This window comes from Gymnodraco acuticeps, unplaced genomic scaffold (assembly GCF_902827175.1).
Source record: "Gymnodraco acuticeps unplaced genomic scaffold, fGymAcu1.1, whole genome shotgun sequence".
In the NCBI taxonomy this organism is placed as follows: domain Eukaryota; kingdom Metazoa; phylum Chordata; class Actinopteri; order Perciformes; family Bathydraconidae; genus Gymnodraco; species Gymnodraco acuticeps.
In genome coordinates, this window is record NW_022989755.1 from 3,852,687 (window position 1) to 3,876,871 (window position 24,185).

Genomic DNA, 24,185 nt, shown 5'->3' on the forward strand with positions numbered 1-24,185 from the left:
ACGTTATATTAAAAATAAAAGGCCAAAGACATTGTCAAAACAGGGAAAATTGAAAGGATGGGTAACATTTTCCCACATATGAACAACTTAAAGACAGATATAGCTTGGGGGAAAAACCCAACCAGGATTATTACAGAATCTAATAAAGCTTTCAGAATAGGTCAAGAGCTGATAAACATAATAAACCTACTTCTGCCTCACAAAAGGTAAAAAGCTAATTTAAAGCCATTTTTAACACATTTTACAATATAAATTACAGGTATATTCACCTATAGTTGCGTATACATATTATTCTAAGAAGTAAAATGATTTCCAGGGGGGTAAAAACAACTATTTACCACCCAAATTCTGCTTTAGTTAATTCCTTTTTCTCTATAAGTGGACCTCTCTCCGAAAATGTAACTGTTCTTGAGGTCATTAATGTACTTTCTAACTCAATATACTGTGCAGTTTACCTTTTTCTCTCCAGATAAAACCACCTGATAACGGGGAAATAAATACATTGCAATAAAAAGTACATGGAGTAGAAGTAGAAAATGGAAATTTAATGTGTGGCTCCTTAAGATACCGCAGGTCCTTCCTGCAGCGGCCCCTAGTAGACCCCCCCACACACAACAACACAGACTATAACACCTCTTGTTGTTAAATACCAACTATGTGAAATATATATATATATATGCCGTTAAAAACTGCAATATATACCTGGCTGCTAAATCCTCAGAACTGTTACAGGGTGTGTATTTTTGTAAAATGTGGAACTTTTTTATTATAATTTCTTTTTTTTACCTTTATTACTTTTTTTGTATTCATGCTTATGTGACATTAAGCTGTCTTTGGCTCTTTTCTGCTGTAGCTATGTCAATTTCCCCTCTGTGGGACTAATAAAGGTATTCTGATTCTGAAGCAAATTCACTTTCTTACCACTCACAGTATTACAAGATGTGTGTTCCTTGTGTGAGTCAGGGATTGTTCCTACACCCTTCGGTAAATGGAAACAGGCTGCAGTATACTAAATATAATGTAAAATGTGGTTTGTTCTAATAGACAGGAGTGTCAGGCGGCTGGTGCTGTTTTCACCTGGATGTGTAAGTGCCTCATGGCCTGGGGCTGAGCACCAGAAGCTTGATTTGTTTGTAGCCTTTATTTAACCAGGTGAAAGCCCCTTGAGATCAAAAGATCTCTTTTTCAAGGGTGACCTGCAGGACATTAGTTACACATGTAACATAAAAACAACAGAACAACAATAAGGACGACATACAACATAAATGACAGGGTACAGTTTACAAAACTATATTTACAGTGACAGGTACCATGAGTATCAAACAGCATGTCAGCCAGCTGAGTTTTAAAATGATGCAGGGGAACCAAAGTGCTCAGTTTTAAACATGTTTGCAGACTGTTCCAAGTTAGTGGAGCTGGACAACTAAAAGCTTTCTTCCCTAAGACAGTCCTAGCACTTGGCAGAAGTTGGCACATGTAATAAAACCACATCATGAGATCTCAGGCAATAAGTACTTTCAATTCGTCGAGAGATCAGAGAGCAGATATAAGAAGGTTTATTTGGTGTAACATTGTCTCAGAGACCCAGAGACATGCAAACAGCCTCTTATTTTCCGTCTTCACAAAGGTCCTCATTGTCCAGTCTTCCTCTCACAAAGACAGAATGTAGCTGACGGGATTGTTCATAATGTTTGCCTCTTTATGTTACATTGAATTCACACAAAGCATTGTGGGAAAGTATGAACGCTGGAAGATACATTAAGATACCGAAAGGCATTTAAATGAATGGTTTGACATTCTGGAAAACTGTTTTGGTGGATGTCAAATGATTGTGCTTGCATTTTTACTGTGAATACACTGATTAAAAAGGGTTATTTCATATTAGCTTCCTGGATCAATTGACGTTCACACTACTTATTCCCAGCATGTCCACAATGAAATTCCAAGATCAACTTTGTTTTTTCACGAGAGAGTTAGCGTTATTGTTCGCCCAACAACAACAACAACAACAACAACAACAACAAAGCTGTACAAATAGTGGGTAAAAACGTACAGATGGGGAAGTATAATGAGTTGTTTAGGATTCACGAGTTTTGACTGGAACTTGAAGGCAAACATATAAGACTTCCTTGTGACTTGCAAAACTATGGCTTGGTCCCACCTCTATAAACAAGCTAATTTCTCAAAATGTCGAACACTTTTTTATAATAGATTGAAGCTTTGAAGGTTGTGTTTACTAAAAACAAAGAGTCAATTTGACTTTTTTTAATCGTTTTTTTGAAGTTTAAAACCTCTATATGAGAGAAGGAAAACTCCTGTGGTTGTTTTACCAGTACATAAACCTTCTCACAGTATGTGTTTGTTGGTAATTTGAAGGAGCCAGACAGTGTGTTTGTTTGTGTTTGGGTCAAAGATACATATCGAAGACATGGGCGACTGGATTACTGGCTTTCTCCTCATGGATCAGACAGCTGTGCAGCAGCTGTGTGTGCAATTGTGTGTGTCGGGAGACTGAGAGGGGTGTTAGTGAATGTGTGTTTAAAAGAAAGAAAAGCAGCTCTGTCATTTATGCTGCACCTCCGACCCCACAGTTCTTGGCTGCCTGTGTCTCTGCTGAGGTTTGCTGACGTGAGAATAAAAAAATAGAAAGAAGGGCAGCTCATTGAGACGGAAAAGGAGGTGGGAGGACGACTATGGTGGAGCAAGAAGAAGCTTTGTTTTTTACGTGTACATTTACCACTCAAAGGCGTTCAGAAACTGAAAATGACATTTTTGAATTAATGTTCAACTCTTGGCAGTACATTTTTGACCTTGGAAACAGCATAATAAGTCCATTTAGCAACTGTTTAAAGAGCATCAGTTAAATCAAATGATTGAATTAGAACAAAAGAGTAGATTTCTATTTCATAAGCACATCATGTCTTTGCATGTTAGTTCCAAGTTAAAGATTTAAAGGAAATTGATGCCTTTGGAAACCGTAACTAACAAAAACATGCGTGTCCTCGCAAGGCTAATAGACTGTTAGCCTAGCTTAGCACAAATGTACTGATAACAGCTAGCCGGGCACTGAATTTCAATAGCTTTGTGTATCTTATTTTCTTTAGTACCTACTACCTACACTTACTAATTCAGTCAAAACAGTACAAAGTGCAGCAGTAGTGTGTGTTTAACAGTGGCGAACCGTGTATCTTTCACACACAGTGACGTCACGAGCTACCCACAATGCAACGAGCGCCATATATATATATATATATATATAAATACGCCATTTTCCTGGAGGTGCTAATATCCTGGAGGTGCTAATATAAACATCTAGGTAACGTAGCCAGGCAGAGCGCACTAGGTTTTTTTTTCTGAATTAACGACCGAAGAAATCACTGCATGTCTTCGGATTACATCTCTGGACTTGAGGGGTGTGCTCTAGATCGTTACCAGCGTAAACTAGAGCTGTGTGGGTTGTCCGATTGACCTTACAGACTGCCTGCAGATGTATGGAAAAACGACTCTCGAAAGTGGCCTTCGGTCGATTTTGGCAGCATCTACGTCTATCTTCTGGAAACACCAGGTGAATATCCCACTTATTCTCACAATAATATTATCATGCCAATGCATATATGTGGTATTTTAGAGTTGACTAGATATTGATTAAGGCAATAGACTATGATATTCTGCTTGCACCTCGTGTGAAATGGCAGATAACGGAAGTACGGTGTCGCCCTCGGCCCAAAACCCGTATGTGTGTGTGAAAGAATCACAACTGGACCATCTGTAGACACACACACACACCCACCCCCCCCCCCCCCCTCCTCCGCGGCATTATAATGTCCGTCTTTTCACTGAATTGTCATCTTGAAAAGGGTACTCACAACAATTCCGCAACAACTTCATCTTCACCTGTTGCACTTGTCATTTCAACGTTAAAAACAATAAAACGGCATGAATTGCTTCGTCGCATTTATCTAGATCCTCTGTCTCGAGCCAGTTAACTAGCGCGTTTCTATACCTCATTCACACCAACGGTGTTTCAGGGCCGGTTCGGAGCTGGAGCTTGAAAAGCACCAGGTTTTCCTCTTCACACCGCAGCGGAGCAGCCTCTTAGCTCCGGAATCCGGTTCGTTTCAAGCACCAAAAAATTGTCCGGCCAGACCAAACGCACCACATACGTCACGCTTACGTCGAGGCGGGGGCAGGGGCAGAGACAGATCAACTCCTGAACAACAACAAAAAGCCGCGTTTTGGTTTGTACACAACGATGGAGAAACTTAACAAGAGTTTCAGTGTTTCTGCCATAGACTGTATATATAAAGGTTTCTGCTCATGGTGAAGCAACGTGTCTGCGTGTTAAGGTGGAACCTGAGCATTCACGTTGATCACCTCTCATTATAAATCTATAAAACTATAAATATTAAACTTTACTTCACGTGTTCATTTGAGAACAGCTGTTACATACCTGGGTGAAGGTTACAGTTCATTTAAATGAAAGATACAACGTTACTCCACACTCATGGTTCAGTCCACCTTAAGAAATAAGACCGACCTCGGAAGCAGTTGTGTTTTAAAAAAACCTTTATTGACACGAGTACATTTTTTTATAAGAATATAACTAAACCACAGAAATGACTCCGTAAAAGCTGCAGATAGAGCCATAAGAAATTAATGCAACTGATTTCATCCGCGCGGTTTGGCTTTATGAAGCAGGCACGCAAACGGTTACGTCATGACGCAAACGATGACGCAACGACGCATTACCAGTTGGACTCTGGGCGGTGTGAAAAGATCCAGAGCTAAACCGAAGAACTGGTTCTGAACCTGAAAAGCTCTAGCACGGAGCTTGAACCGGAGTTGCGTTGGTGTGAATGAGGTATTAAGGCCCTGACACACCAAGCAGTCACCAGAGGACTCGCCGACGCTGACGTCGGCTGTTGCCTGGCCGTGTTCTCCTGCGTCTTGGCCATGTGTCGCACGGGAACACACCGCAAAGACTTCAGTGCGTGAGTGGCAATAACTCTCCTTACCAGCAGGCGGCGGTAGTGTGTATTCGTCATTCAAAAGAGGCAACAACCGGAAGACAGAGAAGAAGAACAGACCGTGATATAAACAACAACAAATAACTTGTGCGTTCCATTTTCCCTCTCGTCCATCTAAAACATGTTTCGTGCGGCACTGGAGCTATCAGCCATTGCAGTGTTACTTGTGGAAGACATTCTCAAGCAACAGTCTCTCAAGAAGCGGAAGCGAAGAATTAGGAGAAACCGCACTAAATGGGTGAAGTCATGGTTACGCTGCGATTTTTGGCAACAGGTATGCAAGCAAAGGATGTTGCTATATTTAAATATGAATAGCAGTCTGTGTGTGCCTTCTTCTTAGATCGTTTGTTTACGTGCCTCACTTCCGTATCGCTTCTCATGCACTGATTCGCTAGCTGAACAGCCAATCAGAGTGATTGTTTGGTCCGACTGCCAGACCCGATCCATGGCCGATTCAACATGTTGAATCGGCCATGGATCGGGTCAGGCAGTCCTAATAAGGCGTGTCACGGTCGACGGTTCGGGACACACCAAATTGAGTTTGGGCGACAGGACACGCTTCGTCTCCCGACTTACGAGAACAGCCAATATCGGCTTGGTGTGTCAGGGCCTTTAGAGTACCCTGGAACCATAGACTGGAACCGAGGGGAACTCTGAAAGAATACGCCCATTGGCTACAAATCAATATATGATCGGTTGATCAAACTAACAGTCCAAACGTACGCTCTCATTCATTGTAACGGCCAGGGCATTCGATCAAGGATGTAGAATACCTTGGTTGAAGGATGTTCTACCCAGAGCCATATAATAGAAGAGTTACGACAACGGAAGTCCAAAAACGGTTATCATCACGTGGTTCATGTAGAAGAGGATCGTTCCCCGGAAGTTCATGGCGGGCAATGTGAATGCATTGATAACAGGAGATAGAACTACGATTTTTGGTAATTATTAGTGAATAAAGGTTTTGATTTGCAATATTTATACAACAAATCGATATGTATGTATTTACATCAATATGTTTTTAAAAATAAAATAGAATTTGCTAATATTAAGTGATAATATTAGGATTAGTGTGAACAACTAGTTTACATGTTAGGCTAACAGTGCCTTGGTTAAAGAGCCTGTTGCTGTTTATTTATAGCTTTGAATTCTTTAAAACCAATATTATCTTCTTAAACTTGTATGGTAGTCAGGAGCATCACTTTCTAATGTTTATTGATATATTTAGAGGGAGGGGATCTAAAGTAATGCTTTAAAATTCAGATTAGATTAATGTCTACCATTTTCTTAAATTCATGGTAGTTTCAGTAATCCCATGGTAATTTAGGACACAAGTTATCTAAATGACTAATGTCATCTTTATGGCTTTCAGAAAGGACAGGAGACCGACAGGTGACTATCAAAGGACTAGCAGCAGCATGATGATGATGATGTTAAATGTGTTGTTTTAGGAACATCCATTGCAAATACATGGAATTCAATAAACATTGAATAGCATATCATGCAGTTTGTCTGTGCCTTTTCCTCCTTGTTGTCCTGGTTTGCTGTGCTGCCTCCTAGTCGCCACCATGGTTTGCTGTGCTGCCTGGGGATGCTCCAATCGCTCAGAGAAAGTAGTATGAATGTACAGCTTCCCCACTGACACAGAGCGGAGGAAGCAGGAGCAATTTCACGACCAACAGCAAAAAAATATGTGATTTATATACAAACACTGCATTTGCACTTTTTCACAAAACGAAAACCACACCATTGGGAAAGCTTAATGTTTTGTTTAATACAAAACACAGGGAAAGGCTTGAAAAACACTGAGAGTTGAGACTCAGGGTGCAGGGTGAGGGTCTCAGTGCAGGTATTCAGGCTCCATTGAATCCCCCTCTGGTTCTTGTGCTGAAAGAGGGAGTAACAGACAGGAGAAAGGGTTATACACACCTATATAGCACACCTATTGGATGGGAAATTGCCTTGGGGAGATAAGGTGTGGTCTTTGTTCCCAACTGAAGTTATGGAACTTTATTATTTGTGAGTTTAACAAAGTATGACAAATGGCATCAGTAACAGATGTGATATACATTTCTATAAAGTTGTCTCACATTCTTGGTCACATTGTATATACAGTATGTAATGAGTATAACATGTCCAGTAAGTATAAAGTGTTTCCTAATACTGTGTATTCAACCACTATGGAATATGTATGTGGGCAGACAAAACTGAGTTGTTCTGTGTGTGAAGTAACCTCAAGTCACTCCGCAGGCACATTTTGATGCAGACCAGTTTGTCAAGACAAAAAAGGGCAAGACTAGACTGAGAGCAGAGGCTATACCCACCATCTTCGTGCATCGCCCTGTGGTCAAAAAGAGACACCACGATTCACCCCGGGACCTGTATCTACAAAGCCCATAGCTCATGATCACAGCGATAGTGTGAAAGGTGACACAGGTATAATAAGTATGAACTCTTAGTAACAAAAGTAATATTTCTTATTTTTAAGTGGTATAATATTTTAAATGTTCGAACATTTACAGTGCCATGTCTTCTACTTACATTAGTCTCAAAGATTGAGGGAAGAAGGGAAGGGATCACTGCCCTCCACCTGCCAGAGGAGCGCAAACAACAAAAACAAGCAAGGTGTCCCGTCATGTACCTGGAAGTTTGGGTTGGCAAAATGGAGTAAGAGAGGGACTTGAAAAACCTTGGTGGCTCTCTACTCATGTTGTTACAGTTGTCTTGGTTACAGCTCTCAAGTTTTTTTTGTGCCATTTCCACATCTTTAGAAAATATGAAAAAATTGAAGTGAAATCAACCTCATCTCTGGAGAACAAACTTCGATTTCTCTGTCTTGTGAGTTTGCAGTCTTGCAGTTTTGCTCCTCCACCTGTAACATCACTGCCCCTCCACCTACCTACAGTAGGTTACTAACAAGATTACTTATATAATACAGTGATAGAATACATGTTTAGTATGCTTACTTATATAAAACAGTAGTATTAAACTTACCTTGTGTTTTCACTCTCACTTAAGTCCCTCTCCCTTTGCCATCAATCCAAAATCAGCTGAGCTGCAACATTATACAGGCAGGTAATAATCAACATAATCACAAGGACACAATATGGCTCTGCTAAAAACACTCACTCTTACACGCACCAAAGTTATATGTATCTAATATTCAACTCCCTCCACCCCCGCATACAATCCCGTTTAGAAGCCCCTCTTCTCCAATTCAACAACGTTGGACGAAATGACATTAAGAGAACGGAATTTACAATTAAAAGGCTGTTCAACGTGTGTTGCTAACTTGATTCGGTATCCTAGCTTGATCTGTTATCTGTAAACGTTCCCTAAATCTACTAATTTAGGGATAATCCACTGACATCCTTTAATACACATGTTAATTTGAATCAGATGTACTGATAATATCCGCAATATAAATCTTTAAACTTCTTCTTACTTTTAAAAGTCCGTCACGAACGGTCTATGCTGCAACTCTACAGCTCTGCTAGCCTTGGCGCTAACTTCCGGGGAACGATTGAGAGGCTCCACGATCCGCCATTGCTGTAAAAAAGTGGTCCATTGGAGTGAACGGAGATGTCGTAACTCTTCTATTATATGGCTCTGGTTCTACCCAGAGACCCAGGACAAGATCTGATTGGTTGCTTTCTTTTCTAACACAAAACCACTGAAATGCGTAGTGCATGGTCTGCGAAGGACAAACGTACCACTGTAATATTACAGATCAACAACACAGATACGATTCTCATTTATTCATTTTATATACATTTTATTACATTTTATTTATATAATTAAATCGATGTTTTTGTTTGTTTTATCTGAGTGTTCCAGGGTATTCTCTGAATACCTTGAAGGCCCTGACGGTTCGCCACTGGTGTTTAACTCAGTTAAATTCTGTCAGGCAAAAAAAAAAAAAAAAAAAGTTAACATTTATTAAAATACATCAATATGAACGTGAGCATTCCTTTAAAAAAAAAAGAAGCACTTTGCTAGAACAGTGATAATAAAACAATGCTCCATAAGTCTGTGTGCTCCAAAAAATAAATACATAATACAATTGTGCAATCCCTTTTCTAGAACAATAAGTTATAATACTTTGCCACTTTGCAAAGAAAATGCTGATATTTGGCAAAAAAGTGTGTCTTAGTGGCTGCAATGAGCCTGTTTTGCACTGCACGTTTCTTCAAAACGGGGTTGCAGGCTCAGTGGCGGCACCAGAGATTTCTTTTGGGGGTGCTGTGGGGTACAGTAGCTTGACGTTTTCATGCTCAAACATTTAGGGTTTCCCATTAATGTACCGGGCTACAGTGGAATTTTCTACTGCAACAATCCCCACGCAAATACACAGTGTACCAGCGACAGTTACAATGAAGGCTCGATAATCAGCTCAGGGCATTTAGGTGTAAGCAGGGGTAAAGTGGTATTTTTATAGGTGGTGTGTGGACCTCACATAGGGGGGTCCAGGGGCATGCTCCCCAGGGAGATTTTTTTTTAAATATTGAAGTTACAAGCATCAATCTGGTGCGCTTTGAGATCAAAATGAAGAGATCTGTGGATACATCTCTCAACACCCATATGAAAAAGACCTGTAAACAGATTTACCTGTTTTTCATTTATTCTCTTATTTTTTTATAACTATAATGATCATATAAACGTGTGCCACAGAAATAATTGTTTACATTAATGGTGACCAAACCGTTTGAGACCCACTGAGATAACTTAGACTAAAGTTAACTACTGTATCTCTCAGTCTGACAGGAGAGGACTCTCCTCCACCTTGTTTTTGAAAAAGCTCCTTATATCCGTTAGCGTAGCTCGCTAGCACCAGAAGCTAACAACAATGATCTCCGGTACCACGGTGAGCTCTCTCTCTCTCTCTCTCTCGCACACAAAATGGCTCGTTCCACACACACACAGAGCCGAGCTTGAATGACACACAGAGACCCAGACGTAATTGTACTGTACTGTATCATATTATTTTCAAATCAATCATTTTTCAAATGATGATTTTTTTAAAAACTTTTTTTCCTCCTGTCATGGGGGCGGCTCAAAGTGCTGGTAGGGGGAAAGCTTTAATGCAACATCTAATCAGGCTGAGGGGAACAAACAACAACTGTCGACTCATCTCTAGACTTGTTCTCTCCATCCTGTGTTCTCTCTGTGGTCATCTACCCACATATACTTATGAGCACTGTATGGATGCAGAGATATTCAAAGTTTTGTTTAAGTGGCCTTCTGTTAACGCATCTTTGAAGTTCAATAAATGCACTAATGGCCGGTAAGATTGAGACTGCTCCTAGTAGGATTGGTTAAATGCAGAGGTCAAATTTCACTGTGTGTGCTGTGTGCATGTATGTGTGACAATTATAGAGGGTTTCATCCCCCAATTTAGATTGTTTGCATGGTAAGGAAAGAAGAGCAGAGGATGTGCGATGTTTCGGGTACAAGTGGGAGGAGGTTGTTTCTTTTGAAAGTCATATGGAGAGAAAGCAGATGACGTATGAATTGGAAAATTACAGTGAAAAAGAAACTGAGATTTTATGTTCATACAAATGTGAGAAATGTTAAATCAGTCTCGTAATATTTATATTTGACTTTAGTCGACAGATGTAAATGTGTCTTAATTGCATAAGGGTCCTAAATGATATCATTGTGCCCTTTAAACAAACATGGGAAAACAAGATTAGCACATACAGAGTTGACAACAGAGACCGGTTTAAATGTGTTCGTTTATTTGGAACCCTTCTCCAAATCACGTCTGTAATTTTTCCATTTCACAAAATATTTACAAAAAAGATACTTTTATGTTGTTTTTTTCTTTCTTAATCTTGTCTGTTGTAACAGCTCCTTTTAAGGATGATGAGAATTGCTTACATTTCGTCCAGTCCAGTCTTATTCTTCTAGAAAAGGTTCATGAAAAAAAGTCCTCCCACCCTTCTTTTTTTCGTCCGAACACTCATTTTAAAACTGCATACATTTCCCCCCCCCATTGTTCTTCTTTTGAGTGCTTTAAAAAACTCTTCCTTGCATGCTTTCAGCTGCAAACAGGAAGCCAAGAGCTCGTGTGCTTATTGAGAGGAAGTGACATCTTTGCCCTGCAGGAAGTACAATTACAGCATCATCAGATCCTCCAGATGCTTGATTGGTTTGGTCTGTCCAGTCTTGCCTTTTTTTCTCTAAAATCAAAGAGTCTCTCTAGATGTACAGATCTACAGATGTACCAATTAACACAAAGTCATAGTAATTACTAAATGGAAACAGTCTTTGTCAGAAGAACATGTTCTGTCCTGTGGGAAGCCAGATAGCAGGAAGGGAGTGCTATAGGAATAAGTTCCCAAAACGTTTTGGGCCAGGGTCAACCGGCCATTCAGATGCAGCTCCCTGCATCTGTAGTCCAGGCATAACAAGGCATCCACAAGTGCATTGTGGGTGTTCCATGGAAGAGCGTTTTGTGTTCAAGCCGTACGATCCATCCCTGAACTCAGCAAAGAAACGAAGAGGTGCCATGACGATGGAAATATGAAGACATGAAGGGCATTTCCTCTTTAAGAAGGACATATCCAACAAAGTGAGCTGGTCAGAAAAACAGATGATGCTAATAACATAAGGCATTTGACCTCAGTACAACTAGAGGGGTGATTATATTAGAGAAACATGAGGCGCTAAACTGGAAAAGCTCAACACTGCATGGTTTTATCTCTTCCTTTAAGCGTCAGTGAGAAGCCACGAAGAAGCGTTTTCCTAATAAAAGTTCATTTTCTATCAATCCGTCTTCTGTTCTATAAATTAAAAAAAGATGCATGTGTCACTCTCCTCTTAGGACTCTCTTTGTTTCTCGTGTATGTGTAGAATGCTAAGTTGTGCCAGAGTGAGCGTGTTGGCTTTTACGTATAATACACTACATGAAACACTGACTGAAATCAAAGAAAAGAGGAAAATAAAAACACAAAAAGAGATCAACCCTGCCCCCGAATGTGTGTACATGTTCTATGTGTGTGCGTGTGTGTGTGTGTGTGTGTGTGTGGATATAGATCTTAATATTTAAGTGTGTGTATAGTATGACTTGTTTTTTTTCTTCCGGTTAATAAGACGGTAGGTGTGCTATTTGGTGCCTGTCTTTATATCCAAGTGTGTGTGTATGTCTACTCTGTTAACTTGTGACATAGTGCTTTGTAGTGGGCTGCCCATACAGCCCATAAAAATCTGCATGTCTGTGCGTCTGCGAGGCGTCTATCCAGTCCCTCACTGCCAGGCCCTGCATGGACGGGCCCCCGGAGGCCAGGCCGGGGGGAGGGGGGTAGTCCTGGGCACTGACCCAGGGGAAGGAGCCAGAGCGGGGGTACGGGGGATGGCTGCGGTGGCCTGACACCGAGGGCACTCCGGAGCAGTAGCAGTTATCCATCGTGCACACCAGGATCTTACGGCCGCCATATTGAGGCAGCACGGCCTGCTGGGAGGAGTGGGAGGAGCTGCTGCCTCCGGGGGGGAAGTGGGAGGAGCTAAACACAGAGCCTGAATGATGGTTGGTCAGAGAGCCGCTTGCACTTCCTGTCCCGCCGCCCTCGTTGATGTGAGGAGGTCCGCAGGGGCCTAGCAGCTGCTGATTGGTGGACTGACCCTCTCCGGAGGCAGAGCCGGAGCCCAGGTAGGGCTGCTTGGCTAACGATGAGGAAGAAGAGGAGGAAGAGGAGTCCTTGAAACCTGGAGCGGCACTTTTTCCGACGTTCCCGTTTCCCTCTGGGAAGGCGGTGGAATGTTTCCGTTTCTCCGAGATCTGACCGCTGGGGTAAGCAGGAACAGTCTGCAGGAAGGTGGAGGGAGGGGTGAGGGGAGCTGAGAGAAGAAGAGAAGGGGAGATGAGTGGTGATAAAAAAAAAAAGACTTTCATGGCCGCAATGAGCAGGATTTAAATGCGTTTGAGATCCTACCTTCCAGCGTTCTCTTCAGGCTCTTTTCTCTTTTTGCGATTTCAGAGAGGAAGAGTTTAGAGTTTACATTCCCCACTTTGTAAGGAGGGAGGCTGCTGCCCACACATGACTGAGACCTGCACAAATCAAGATAAGACGTCAGCTCGGAGAAAAACATCTGTGTATTATAAATCGCTGAAGGGAGGATGCTTTTTTGTAGGCTAACACAGAAGTTAGCACCACCCTGGTTTCCTTGTCAAAAAGCAAATGGAAAAGAAAAGCTAACGTAAGCCTGCTACACCGCTTAGCTTTCTACGTGTAACAATTATGACAATTTAACAGAACAAAGTACAATCAGAACATAAAATAGTTAGTTTGAGTTCTAATAATAACATAAGGCTTTGAAGGATGGCAAGTGATGATGTAAAAAATAGCCAACAACTTCTGTAGCCCTTTTTAAAAACTTGGAGCAACCGCATTTTTTAGGACACGACGTAAAAGCTAAAAAGAGAAGCAGTTCGGATGTGGGGTATTTCCTGGCTCATTTTAAGTCTTGGAATAAAACTTCAAAGCCTTATTTTAGGCATCCAAACAAAAAACATTTTAGAAACCCATTGACTTGAGACAAGGGAACCATAAATGCTAAAATGCTAAATCATTTCCGCGTTTGAGTCATTCCTGCAGGAAAACAGTCAAACCCAAGGTCTCCCTCACCTGTCTGTGAGGATTTTAACAGGCTTAGTGTTTTTCATGAAGCTCAGTTCCTCCGCCTTGCTGAAGGCCGTGTGGATGGAGCTCAGCAGCTTCTGGGCCTCGTGGCGCTGCTCGCCCAGAGCTAACACCTGGGCAGCGTTCTCCTGGCAGAACCGAGCCTGAGCCCGGTCCAGGGCCTCCAGTGTCCGACCGAGATCCTCCTCCAGGAGCTGGTGCATCCGCTGGTACTGCAGGCGCACCTCCTCCTTCAGCTCACACACCCTGTCCTGTAGAGACAAACACAAACATCAGTCCTCTCAAATATTTCTTCGCCATGGAAAAATGTGCGTTGCTGCGCCAAGATATAGGGTGTAAAAAGCATACCTCCACCACAATCTTGTCAGAGTCGAGTTTGCAGAGCTGCTCTTCGATCTCCTGCACCCGCTCCTCCACACGCTCCTGCTGTCTGAGCAGGCTTTGCTGTGAGGGGAGAAAGAAAGAAAGAAAGTCTTGAGTTTTTTGGAAGTTATGACCTCAGCTAGCAAGGAGCATCCCCTCCCCAAGCCTGAGATATTAGAACCCGCAAGCCGGCTAATTTAGTCTCCAGTCAACACACAATCCCAGCGGGGGAGGAGGGAAAAGGAGTGCTGTCATAGCAACCAACAGCTATTTTGTGTTTGCATTAGTGAGTGAGGACTAATGTTGGGGGAGCTGGGGGCAGCGAGCAGAGATAGCTAAACGGGCGTAAAGAGGCAGCTCCTGTCAGAGCGCCTCCTCTGTACTCTTATGGCAATGTTGTGGCAACAACACTTGTTATTTCTAGGACGGCGGCAGCATGGGAACAACAGCAGACGGTTGCCCAGGCAAAACTGAGATGCCCATCCGGCTCAGCTTGAGGCTAAAATACATTTAAAAAAACATAATGAATGGCTCCATATGAGATCAACAATCCTTTATGTCTCTCCCTACATTGTGCTAGTCTGAGAGTAGGAATGTCATTGACACAGATTTGCTAATCCTTCATGTTATTAATATTTAATGTGAGATATGAATAATCCTCAATCAACATTTAATGGTAGAGAAGCATACTGATAAGATGGTACAGAGAGAAATAATGGCACCAGCAGGATCCAGAGTCAAAACAACCAGAGTCTACGGTCTTTGGGAAAAAGTACTTCATGCTAATGTCTGCATGCTATGCTAACATGCTAAAGATGACAATACTCATGTGATTATGCTAAGCATGGATTCACCATCTCAGCGTGTTAAACTAGGGTGGGTAAAGTATTTTTTTTTTTTGTCACATCTTTTGAAATACTGATCAATAAAATAAATACTTTTTGAAAAAGAAATCCTGTATCTGTGGCTGTGGTCATTGAAGCAGCTGTGAGTACCAACAAAAGCCATGTTGGTCGTATCGTTCATTATGATAATGGGGTAGTTGCTCTCCTAGGCCTGAAGAGACGGGCTGTCAATTTTTCCAATTTTCTCGCTAGATTTAGCGACTCTTGCAGCTAGTGGCGTTAGCTACATTCATTGGAGAGGAGTTGGCAACATTGGGCTTGTTTTTGTGGTTTGATCATCTTTAGAACGTTTGCTTGCTTGTCTAATGTTACCTACTCAAGCGTTCGCTCACTAGTGTTTGCTAATGAGCACCCAAATACAAAGAACAGCAATTATTTTCTCCATGAATAGATTAGTTTGATCTATTTTTTTCTTTAAAATAACAAATAGTGTAAAAAAAGCCTTTTTCCAGGGTGACATCTAACCAGCAATCCAACACCTAAATACATTTGATTTCTCATCATACACGGACATTCTCACTATTGGGAAGCTAAACCAGAACATTTTGGATTTAAAATTGCCTGAAATTATGAGTTGATTATTAAAATATTGATGCCTTATAACTATTGATTGTTGCAGCTATAAAACTAGATGTTTAGAGATTAAAAATAATCTCCTAGATAAACAAACCCAGATTAGCAAATAATCCATGTTTACCAATGTGTTTTAAAGTGTTGACTGCAAAAGAGCAAAAACAACGTCTCAAAATGATGTAATTGAAAGAATGTGTGTATTGGTTGGTTTAATAAAGTATAAACAACACCATTTGTATATCGTGGAATATTTATGGAGGATATGTGCATTTGAAAATAACCAAGGCATTTTTCTCTCCAGACAGATGACACTAGAACATTTAAAAGGATCACCAAAGTCAGTACAATTGATCTTTTGGAGGTAAAGAATGTCTGTGTAAATTTGTCTGAGATATTTCTGTTGAGACCAAATGTTCATAATCAGTTGTTTTTCAAAAGGGTGAAGGTCTGCTAACATGCCATCCTCATCATCACTTCAACTTAACAGCAGCTGATTCAACATTCATGATCAGCTGCTGTAGAGCTTGATAGGAATGAAAACCTTCATAGTCTTAGGCCTCAGTGGCACATGGTCGGGAACCACTGCCCACACACACACACACACACACACCACACACACAAACACACACACACACACACACACACACACACCACACACACACACACACACACACACACACACACACACACACACACACACACACACACACACACACACACACACACACACACACACACACACACCACACACACACACACACACACACACACACACCCACACACACACACACACACACACACACACCACACACACACACACACACACACACACACACACACACACCACACACACACACACACACACACACACAACACCACACACACACACACACCACACACAGAGAGAGAGAGGACTGTGACCTGGTTGTGCTGATTGATTGAGTTAGGCTCTGAGCAGAAGCCAGGGGAAAAACAGGGTCGAAGGAGCCGAAGCTTCCCAGAGGGGGGGTAGCAACTAAATGTATGGGATACCTTTGGGGGCTGGAGGGAGGGGGACAGAGACGGGGGGGGGGGGGGGGGGGTGCTCTTTAGCTGTCATTTCATCACAGTGTCTTTTCAATCAGAGCCACCAGAGCAGGAGATCAGAGCCAGAGGGAAGGTCGGCCCTCGCCTGGAGTGGCTGGTGTGAGAGGGTGGGCGACGGATGTAAAGAGCAGAGGGGGTGTGGGGCTCACTGTGTGAGGAGAAGGGTCCACTCCACTCAGCATTCCATGATTGCATTCAACATGGAGGATGTTTCAATACCATAAATAAAGGCAAAAATCAATGTGATCAAGATTTTTTTCCAGTTTTCCCGGAGTTCCCCAAGGAAATGATTGGGCCTTATTCCGGAACAGATATAAGAAACAATCTCTTCTTATATTTGCTCTTTTTTCTATGGATTTCTGGAATTCACCATGTTTGTACTAGTATGTCCAACAAGAAAATACAATTTGAAATTAAGGGACATAAAAAACAGATAATTGTCATATCGTCTAATTCAGATTATAAAACGTTATTATATTATTGGAGCATTCAATTTTATATAAAATACAATACCTAAATTCCAAGAGGAACCCTTTGTAGATGATGTGCGTTTTGCTTTTCATCAGATACTGCTCTTTGATGCTTTTAGATTATTCTGTATCCCAAGTTCTGTACCTCTGAAAAATCACATGTTTACTTTGTCTATTAACCAGTACGACTGGAACAACAACTTGGAGACTTTCCCTAACACTTGGTTGGTACACAACTTGCCATGTTTCTGCTCCATAGTATAATGTGTTTTATTCACCTATTGCATATACTGATTCGCATAATAATTTGTAATATGGGATTAGTTACAGTTTTAACCATTAGTTCCTGTCTAGTTCAATTATTTAGAAGAGATATTCATTAGTATTAACTGAAATCGCTGCTATAACCAAGAATAACATAATCTTAAGAGCTATTTAAGTAAGGTTTAAATGCTCAGAGTAATTAAATACAACTTATCTATTAGCATCCATGTTGTTTCCAAGCTACGACCTTAAGCTAATGAACACACCAAGGCTGAAAATAAATTCCAAACCCAGGGAATGGGACCATCCGTGGAGCCTGTGAATGAAGCAAACACCTTTTTCATAGCAGACATTTTGACTTGTGTATTTAATTAATACCATTCATTATGGCCGCATTCCATTTAGTGGAGGTCTTGGTATGGTGAGTGCTACCTCACTTGGAAACGTAATGCAACTGAGCCATCGTTATCAATTCCTCTTGTGATTTTCTTACCATGACTCGTCTAAATGTCTGCAGTTAATAAAAGGTCTATTGGGAGCATGTTAGCAGAGCCCTGTTTACATCGATTTCCCCATCCTGACTATATGTAGGAAAAACATGTAATTGTGAAGGAATTTGGAAATACAGCTTTTAAATTCAAACCAGGTCCCACCCGATGGCCCTTCCTGTGCCCCAAGCGACAGATTAACTATACAAGAAGCTGAGTCATAGCATTACCAACAGGAAATACACCCGAGCATGACACGGTTGACACCTAAACAGGGTGTTGGATGCACAACATGAGTCAGTCAGCATTGAGGCCTTCATGGTTCTCCATCTGACTAAGCTGCCCCATCAAAAAAACAGAAAGGGGGAGGAAAACCAACCCGACCTCTGCCGGGACCGAAGACAGAGAGCACCAAACCCCCAGGAAGGGAAGAGGTTAATACAAAAAAACCCAAGTAGACCGCAAATCAAGTGACGAATCACTTAATCCCCTTCCCCTTGTCTCAAGCGCCCCCCACCCCTCCCTCACAACTGGCGATCCCTGAGCTAGGATGCACCTGTGCTGGGGAGATAAGGCTCTCTGAGGGCCCCTTATTGTTCCACCCTCCACTGCATTGTTTGTCATTCCAACAGATGAGAATGGAGGCTGGAGTGGATCACGACAGAAAAATGCACTCACGCGGGCGCTAAAAAACACTCAAAATGCAATTGTGTCGTAAAATAGGAAGTTCTGTTTTTGATTGAGTCAAGTGATTTGGTAAAAACATGAACAATTGAGAACTCTGTACCCAGAAAACAGCACGTTGTGTTTTTTATTTGGCTAAAAATTACATAAAAATATGCTCTTTGATCTGGTGAATGAAGAATGACCTCACTGGTTTGTTTAAAGCAAAATGTAAGGATGTTAGTAGGCCCTTATTGATCACCGAAGAAATGATAGCTCTTGCTACGAACGGTTATCTTCTTGCGAACAGAGCGTAAAACTAGAGCTGCAACGATACGCTCACCTATCAATCTGCTGATAAACAGAAAAAGGAAAGGCTTATTATTTTTGATGATTGATAAATTGTTAGTCATATTTCTTTAAAACATTGCTGGAAATACTGTTTTCAGTGTCTCAAATATGGATATTTTAAATTGTTTCTCTGTTTTGTATCATATCAAATTAAATACCTTTGGGTTTAGGGCTTACACAACAAGACCCGTTTAGGAATTCACCTTGGACTTTGGGAAACTGGGATGAACATTTCACTATTTTCAAAAAACAATCAGCAGATTACTTGATATTGTAAATTCATAAAATGTATTTTGTTTGACCAACAGAAGACATCCGGTATACTATCAGAATTGATAGATAGAAGATGGAACTAATGGTTTAGTTTCCATTTTAGCATACACTTCAATCAAAACTGTTAGTCTTCATTTGATTTTGACTAATTAACTAAGGATCAATATTTTCACTTTTTCTTTTTCTTTGTCTGACATCCGCTTACGACACGAGCAAGTGAAGTTTTGTTTCGGTCAAAATGTCAGAGTGTGACATCATCCTGGGGTGAACAAACAAGTATGTTAGGGCTGCACGATACATCGGTTCAGCATCGACATTGTGACGAGTGCATACGCATTAGACCCAATGCATGAGTGTGCAGTGTCTAGTAAGGCAAATAAACACATACAATGTTTTAAAACTGGCCTGTTTTTTCCCCCATGAATACTGTCTGATATGACATCATTTATTCCGATTCTAGTGGTCGTTGGATACACAGACTTTGTTGGTAGAAATTGGACAACAGAGTTCCAATGATCACCATCATTGTTGATCAACCTATGGAACCTGCTAGCCATCGTTAACAACCTGAAAATGAACGAGGAACAAGAGAAAAACACAGAAAAGTTGGTTGCAAATTCAGTTGTTATGTCTACAGAAGGATGGTGTTGACCAGAAATTGGTTCAATGTCACCATTTGGTGACAAATCCTTTATTGTTTCGTATATTGCGATATATGTCGGTTTCTTTCTCCAATACTTAGCAGCCCTAAGGTTTGTTTTTGTTTAAGGTATGTGTATGATATAAATATGTGTCTTACTCTGATGTCGTTGCGTCGCAGCTCCACGTCAGTGACGGCGTGGCCGTGGCTGGGGTGGCAGCGGGCAAAGCAGCAGTACTGGCACACGGCCGTCTGCTCGGCCTCGCAGTGGTACAATCTGTACTCGTCGTGCTGCAGGCAGGTCCAGGCCTTCACCGCCTCCGCCTCCACCAGCAGGTGCCCGAGTGCTGAGCACGGCTGCTGCAGGTGAGTCTGGACGTGGGACTGGCAGCAGGGGGCGTTGCAGCGCAGGCACACCTTCACTGCGGGGAGTGGCGGGCCTCGACGACACAGGATGCACTGCAGCGCAGGCGTGGCGGCCTTCTCCACGCTCAGGGCGTTGTACTTCTCCACTATGTTGGACAGTTTGTGGTTCTTCTCCAGGCTGGGCTTCTGAGTGTAAGCATGATTGCACTCGGGGCAGCGGGCCAGCGTGGAGTCTTTGGCCCAGGCCTCGCTGATGCAGCCCCGGCAGAAGTTGTGCTTGCAGGGCAGCTGGATGGGATCTGAGAACACGTGCAGGCAGATGGGGCAGATGAGCTCCTCCTCAAAACAGTTCCTCCACGTCTCAGCCATGTCAGAGGACATCATGGTGCGGACAGGCATACACTATATGTTCCCACTCGTACAAGACCTCTAGGCCTTTCTGTCCTCGCAGAAAAACCTCTAAAAAAAGACTTGAGAAAAAATTAGGATACAAAAATATGCCGTCCTGAAATCAGTCTGTATATTTCAACCCTTGTGACCAAATTAAACTCCCTGACAGGTGACGAGTATTGCTTATTGCTGCAGCATGAAGGCAAATTCCAGAATAATTGACCAGAGAAGGCTTCAGGCAAAGGATGACACCTTGGTGATTTCAACACACACAGCAGGGGCTGACTACACAGATTACAGTAAACGGTGCTTTCCTTTCCTCTAAATCACACACAAACATAGAGGCCTGCCTTTACAGCTTCTGAGTCTGTTTATAGGCCTACAGGAAGCTACAAAGCCTGTCAGCTACAGGTAAAAAAGCAAACAAGGCACAGAGCACTAAATATCTAATTATTAAACATCACAACTACTCATATGATCATGAGGTGAATCAATCTCTATGTAGCACATGAAAAGACACTTGATCCTTTTTTTCTGCTGCCTGCTCAGGCCCTTACCTTGAGCTCCCTTTACGTTAACGTCGGATTATGATTGACTGTGGACCAATTCAGACCAACAATCGAATCATGAAAACCACGGAAAGGGACTGCTACAGTCCAGTCCACACCCTGATTACTAACCACACAAAAAAGGGCCTTAAAAAAAACCTGAATCTGTTTTGATCTAAACCTCAAGGACGCTTGAATCCGTCAATAATCACAACGCAGCGCAATGCTTTTGTCCGCTGAATCATAAATAAGTATCCAAAGGAGCCTCCACCTGCAACTTAATTATACATACACCCAGCAACGGTTTGGCAGTAGAAAGAAATAGTGTTTCCCAAAGTCAGATGGACAACACAGCTACCTCCAGCCCTTCAATTTAACATAAAAGCGACATTTCTATTTGATGAACACCGCCTGCTATGTGGCACCGCTCGCATATCTGTACACAAGGCCTCGGCTTTTTTTTACCAGGTTTCTGTCGACAACAAAGGCCTTATAATCTCATTAAACTGAAAATCATACCCGGGCCATCATTTCAAGCCTGTTTACTGCATAGTTAATCGTTTTAATAGTCGAGTCCAGCTCCTGCGCACAAAACAAAGGGTTTTAAGGATCCGCAGGAATGTTGGGTGCTGTTGCAGAAGCCTTTTGGTTCCCCCCTCCGACACATCTATCACAAATCTCCTCACACCGATATCTATATTATTATTGTATCTGTTCACGTTGCTCTCACCTGATTCACCAATCTCAGCCTTTAGCCAACAACATAATTTTCCTACTTCCTTATCTGGATTAAATCGTGCAAATTGCCTCAGACGTCACCTCACCATAGCACAGGTACAGATAAACACTAGCAACAAAGATACAAGGTCGATATAAGCTATGGTCATTATTTTTTTTTAAAGCAGCCCTATTTGATATATTTAACTAATAGAAAATACAAAAATATACCCTCCTAATTTTAAAGGGGCCGTCGCGTTTCTGTCCTTGTTAGGGGTAGCTGTCATCAGCCATCTTGCAAATCCTCATTTAAAAAAAAAAAAAAGAGGAGATATCCGCCGTGGAGAGGCTGTTTCACCAAAGCTGCTTTTCGCTAGCTGACCTACACAGGCACATTAGCGGGTCATTATTCAATAAAAACACGCCTTTTCGTCGTTAAGCTAGGTCCAAACGGAGCAAGCTTGCTGTGGGTATTTTGCGTGGCCCGGTCTGGTCGGTGTGTCCGGTGTGTGTCGACTCCGTGGTTCTAGAAAATCTAACACGGTTGAGAATAATAATCGGTGTTTTCTCCCCCCTTTCTTTCTCTGTCTCTATCGGTCAGGCTTTAGAAAGAGGAGGAATGCAGGCGAGCTGGACTGGACTCAAACCAGCGTCAATAAATCAATAGAACAAGACGCTTCCGGTGAGGATTTTCAAAGTAAAACGGCGTTTTAGCTCTAAACATGTATAAAAAGGATACTTTGCAAGGCTTTACACAGGCTTTGGTTTCATAGCGAGTTCATTGAGTCAGATTTTTTTTTAATTCAAAAGAACTTGTAAATGAAAAATGTGTTTTTTAGTGGAAAGCCAGTCTTGGGAGACATTTCCCCGAGGACTGAGGGTTCATATTTTCTGTCTGTCTTTTTTTTGGTGCATTTTAAGAAATTATTTAAAAACATACTAACCCAATAAACACAGCTAGATACATCAATTATCTACATAGCTATCGACAAATCAGGAACAACTAAAAAATAATAATACATTCATAACTGAAAAAACACAATGGATACATTATTAATACTCAGGTTTACATTAGTTTTAAGTTCTTACCTCATGTTCGTTATAAATGTTTTGTGTTCTATACAATAACCAATTTTCCATCTTTCATCAAAAATATGAACCTGGTTATTTAATCTAAAAGTAATTTTCTCCATTCCATACATTCATTTACTAGGTTCTTCCATTGAGAGTTGATTAGGTCAGTGGTTCTCAAACTTTTTTCAATAATGTACCCCCTTTGAAAAAAATATTCCGCCAAGTACCCCCTGATCAGCGCAAAAACAATTTGTTAGGGACAAAATGCCTATATAAAGAGGTACAGTACAGCGCTGCACCATCAGTGTCTGATTTATTAAAACAACAACATTGTAACTGAGAAAAACGTAAATGCTAGGCTTCAAATGTTTACAATCCATCACTAAATTCATGGCAAACCAATTTTAACATCATGCAATAACACTAAGACGACATTAGTTGCATTGAACTGATCTTTTTAATAAGTTGTACTTAGAATGTAGTGAGAAACATGGGCTTGTGCTTCACTGAGGATCTTTGTCATTCTCGATGACAGGGAGGCAAACTGCAGTTCAGTCAGACAACTCACGTGTTCCTTTAACATGTTTATTAGAAGCAGCATATAGTTGAGTTTGGCGACTAGGCTCGGGCATCATCGCTCCATAGATTGCATTACATTACATTGCATTTAGCTGACGCTTTTATCCAAAGCGACTTACAATAAGTACATTCGACCAGGAAGATATAGATATACATAGCACGATGAGTGATGATTAAATAACTAACCCCCGAGCCTACAGGTGGAAGCTGGGGTGGTGGTGGGGCAGGCAAGCAGCAGCGACGTAGAGGTAGCTGCAGCAATAGCAGCAGCAAGCAATGCATGGAGAGAGATCTGGCAGGTTAAATAGAGCGGCATATTAAGGAGACTCTGTTTGGTTGGTTGTAGAGTGGCAAGGGGGCGTTATGTATGAATGCCGCATAAGTGCTCGAGTTGACTGCCTGAACTAGCTCGCAGGCTTCGCCCCATTTCAGTCAGACAACTCACCTGTTCCTTTAACATGTTTATTAGAAGCAGCATATAGTTGAGTTTGGCGACTAGGCTCGGGCATCATCACTCCATAGATATACATAGCACGATGAGTGATGATTAAATAACTAACCCCCAAAACTGCGTGGAGATTAGATACTATCCCCCCAAACTGCGTAGCCCGAGCCTGACGCTGGTGATGTAAGACTGATAAGTAGAGGGCCTGGCGAGCTGCCATGTGGCCATTCCCCCTAAGCACAGCGGCTTTAAGGGGAATATACTACTAAGTGAGACTGCTATGTGAAGGCCCGGGAACAGCCCGAAAAGCCATCCCCCTTA

The 24,185-nt window shown here is 41.8% G+C and overlaps 1 protein-coding gene across 1 annotated transcript; it reads right to left on the reverse strand.

The window, feature by feature from the left end:
* Positions 1 to 10,748: 10,748 nt before the first annotated feature.
* Positions 10,749 to 22,415, reverse strand: trim8b (tripartite motif containing 8b). The gene is made up of 5 exons (XM_034213445.1): positions 19,905 to 22,415; positions 14,018 to 14,113; positions 13,655 to 13,920; positions 12,962 to 13,077; positions 10,749 to 12,866 (listed from the first exon to the last, which is right to left on the reverse strand). Exons 1-5 carry the CDS (start codon positions 20,508 to 20,510, stop codon positions 12,184 to 12,186), a joined length of 1,767 nt encoding a protein of 588 aa, XP_034069336.1. The 5' UTR covers positions 20,511 to 22,415; the 3' UTR covers positions 10,749 to 12,183.
* Between the last annotated feature and the right edge of the window lie 1,770 nt (positions 22,416 to 24,185).

Coding starts and splice junctions, on each gene's coding strand:
- trim8b (XM_034213445.1), bottom strand. CDS start 20,510: ATGCCTGTCCGCACCATGATGTCCTCTGACATGGCTGAGACGTGGAGG. Junction 13,921..14,017: donor CTGACAAGATTGTGGTGGAG/GTATGCTTTTTA, acceptor TTGTCTCTACAG/GACAGGGTGTGTGAGCTGAA. Junction 12,867..12,961: donor CCTGAAGAGAACGCTGGAAG/GTAGGATCTCAA, acceptor TTCTTCTCTCAG/CTCCCCTCACCCCTCCCTCC.